The 3,475-nt window shown below is 51.8% G+C and overlaps 1 protein-coding gene across 1 annotated transcript in view; it reads right to left on the bottom strand.

The window, feature by feature from the left end:
- Positions 1 to 3,229: 3,229 nt before the first annotated feature.
- ISM2 (isthmin 2) overlaps positions 3,230 to 3,475 on the bottom strand; it is a gene marked incomplete at its 5' end in the record, with an annotated part of 3,364 nt that continues 3,118 nt past the window's right edge. The window contains 1 exon segment of the mRNA XM_035902023.1: positions 3,230 to 3,475. This exon segment is cut by the window's right edge and continues 23 nt beyond it. Within this exon segment, the coding sequence (XP_035757916.1) occupies positions 3,252 to 3,475 (224 nt within the window).

Below are 3,475 nucleotides of genomic sequence, written 5' to 3'. Positions count from 1 at the left end.
TCTTCTCATAGGAGGCTTCCTTCCCTGTGAGCAGAACTTCACATATCCCATGGCTGTGGCAGTGGGCTCCGGATAGTCTCTGTTAGCTGCGAGTTTTGCAGCCGGACACCATCAAATGCAAATGCTAAGGGAAGGAAGCACCGAGGTCTTTGGAGTACGGCTGGGGACCCAGGACACATAGCATTCAACATAGTGTCATCCCTCTCCACCAAAACAAATAGCAACATAGGCTTCAGTCCCAGCTGAATGACATCAGCAACACATACATGTATAAAGTGCTTTATTGCAGCATCAGAATAAAGAATTCTTCTCTATGAAATTTTGTCAGAATAAAAGACATTTTGTATATATTATATATAAAAACCACAATAAACTTAAGGAGTGGAAGCTTAGAGATTCATCACTTAAATAGCAGTGGGCTGGACAGAAACTTTGATGGGATATAAAAATAAATGCTTGCTTAATGTCTACTTTTCTCATGGTGCCCTGCAAAGCCTCCTGGTGTGTAAGGTGCTTGTGTGAGGAACAACACTGCTTCTTGTTTCTCATGCTCCAGTTCATGCCCGTATCGTCCAAACCACAGAGGCAGTGAGGCAGAACAGCCGCTCAGCTTTCAACCAGCATTTGGGGGGAGGGCACAATGCAAGAAATTTTTCTACTTGCCCTCAGATGGGAACTCCTTTTATTACAGAAATTATACCTTCTTTTTGGGGGGTTAGACTGGTTGATGTACCCGGTATAAAGAGAAGGAGGGTGCAAATCCTGGGTAACAGCCCTTATATTATAAGAGCACTTCCTCAGGGAGCAGCCAGTCTAACAAACAAATTGTTGAAGCTATTGAAAGTCTCCCTCAAGAAGAGCTGTTTGCAGAGGTCCTACTTCCATGCATGGGTCCAATACTGGACACTAGGCACATTTAACAGGAGGTTGTTTTAAATAAGTCGATGCACTGATGGTAAATAAGCTCCTCTGAGATTCTGCTGATGTTAATGATGACGTATGATATGGGAAATACAAAGATGCTCTGCCAAATGACAGAAGATAACACGGTCATCCTTCCATGGCCTTGGTGGCTCTATTTGTCCACTTCCCATACAAATGCCTCCACAGCTGTTGCTGAGTCCCAGAACCAAGCCACCAGATTGCTGCCACCCCCTCTTGACCACTTCTTTATGACCTCTTTACCAGAAAGTAGTGAGCAAATGACCATACGGGCTAGAGAACATGCAATGGGCATGAAAATATACCAGGATCTGGATCTCCATCCATACCGATGTGGTTGTGCCTTCCTTCTCACCCTTTACAGAATACACTGGTCATCTCAGACTGCCTGCCTGCTGGGAAATGAACGGTGTCTGCCTGTGTTTTGACAGCACCTATAATTAGAGCCTGGGGAAATGAGTGTGGAATAACAGTTAGATAAGAATAATTGAGTGTTAACTTCATTAATACTTCTGTTTTACCAGCAATGAAGTCTCAGGTACTGATGACCAAGGATGCAATATTCTATCAGTAACTAAGGCAAAAGGATCAATACACTCAACATATATAAGACACTCCCAGAAAGACTCCCCACAGAGCTATGACTGTGGATACTCACTAGCCCTGGAGAAAGCTCCTGCAAGAAGGACAGACCTAACACAGGACGGTCAACCAAGGACCTCTGCACCCAGACAGATTTTTTTTTTGTCCAACAATGTTCTGCAGAAAAACATGTCCCACAGCCTTGCGTGAAACCTCTAGTCTAGAAATTACTCCATTCTTCTTTATGTGTGCTTCACTTGCTCTTTTATTTCTTCTGATGCATAAAATTTGCTAAATAAAAGCTATGAAGAGTTTCTGCTAGGTTCAGTAACTGAATGTCCAGGGATAAAGGTGCTCAGCCTAGTTTCTCTGTGGGACACTTGGGAGCTCCCAAAATATGCTGTGAGAAGCTGCCACGGACCTGTGAAAAGCTGAATAAAACCCAGGCAAGACCAAAGTGCCAACGGAGAGCATCACGATGCATGATCTGCAGACACCAGGTATTGACATTATTAGCACCTGTGTGTCTACCTCCTTTGGAGCCACACATGCTTGCCGGGCCAGACAGCGAGCCTGAGGAGTGCAGGGTGCCCTCACAACGTGAGCTCTCTGGGCTGCCTCTCACAGAGCAGGGCCCGAGGCCAGCAGCAGACCAGAGAGGGGCAATGCTGGGTGCTCCCAGCAGTGCCTGACTTGTTCCCATATCCATGGAGAACTTGGCTCGGTGTTTTTGCTCCTCTCCAGCAATGGCATGAGTGGTGGCCAAGCTGCCTCCTGCCCCCAGCCCCTGCTGCGGGTGGGAAACACAGGACTTTCTGCTGGCCACATCATGGGTGCTCCTGAGCACTGAAACCTACTGGAGGGCTGCCAGGGAACTGAGGCATGGAGGTGGGCTGGTGGTAGGATTTATGTGGGTGCTTGCCACCCTGCTCCTCCAAGTAGTGAGGCAGAGGGGCTGAAATGCACACAGGTGGGTCCCTCCCCATGCAGACCTCCTCTGAGGTCCACCTGTGTCTGGCTTTGGCACCCGGTCTTCCTTTTCGCAGCCAAAACTGCAGTGGTGAGGCAACCTGGCCAAGGGTGCCCAGGCAGCCAGTCTCCTCCTGCCCCACACGCTCCCCAGACCCATGAAACCCTGCCAAGCCTCTTCCTGCTTCTTCCCAACCGCGCATGCAAAAACCCGGGAGAGGGGAAGCCCCACTCTGTATGCACGGCTGGGACAGCCCTGCCCTCCCTAGGAGGACCCACTCCGTTTCAGAAGTAGACCAGCATGTGCCAGGGCAGCTGTACAGGCAAGAGCAGGCAGCTCTGCCTGCAGCAGACCAGCTCCTCGGATGCAGCGTAAAGCCAGCAGGAGCCGAGGCCATTTCACCCTGCAGATGCTCAGCTTTCAGGCTGCATTAAAGATCATAGAGAATAAAAGCAGACGGGAGCAGCCCCCTGTTCCCTCTATGCCTCCCATCCTCTGTGGCTCCCCGCACGCCAGCCCAGGCACCCTGGGGTGTGGGACTGCCCTGGGTGGCACGGCAGGGATCACACTGCAATAACCTCCAGCGCCCTTGGAAATCCAAGGGGAGCTGAGGCACCCCTCTGAGGGGACGAGACGGATGGTGCATCCTCCCTGCTCTGCCTGGTGCCAGCGAGGAGCCCCTGAGCAGGGCCAGGGCTTCGCCAGGCTGGGCCGGGGTGGGAGCCGGCGGCGGCGGCTCCTCTGAGCGTGGCTTCGGCTAGTACTCCTTGGCCTCCTGCAGCTGGGAGAGGTACTCCTCCTCAGCGGGGTTGTCAGCACACCGTCGCCCGTTGTTGGGGGGCCGGACAGCGTGGTAGCGGCTCCAGTCGCCCTTGCAGAGGATCCAGGGCAGCATGTCCACCTTGTAGTGCAGTTCCGGGGAGAACTCGGTGCTGATGAGGTTGGGGACGCCGGCCCCCTTGCCGCGGGTGATGAGGCGGG

Source organism: Egretta garzetta, unplaced genomic scaffold (assembly GCF_000687185.1).
Source record: "Egretta garzetta isolate BGI_Z169 unplaced genomic scaffold, ASM68718v1 scaffold79, whole genome shotgun sequence".
Taxonomy (NCBI): domain Eukaryota; kingdom Metazoa; phylum Chordata; class Aves; order Pelecaniformes; family Ardeidae; genus Egretta; species Egretta garzetta.
This window is presented reverse-complemented; position numbering and strand designations above follow the sequence as displayed.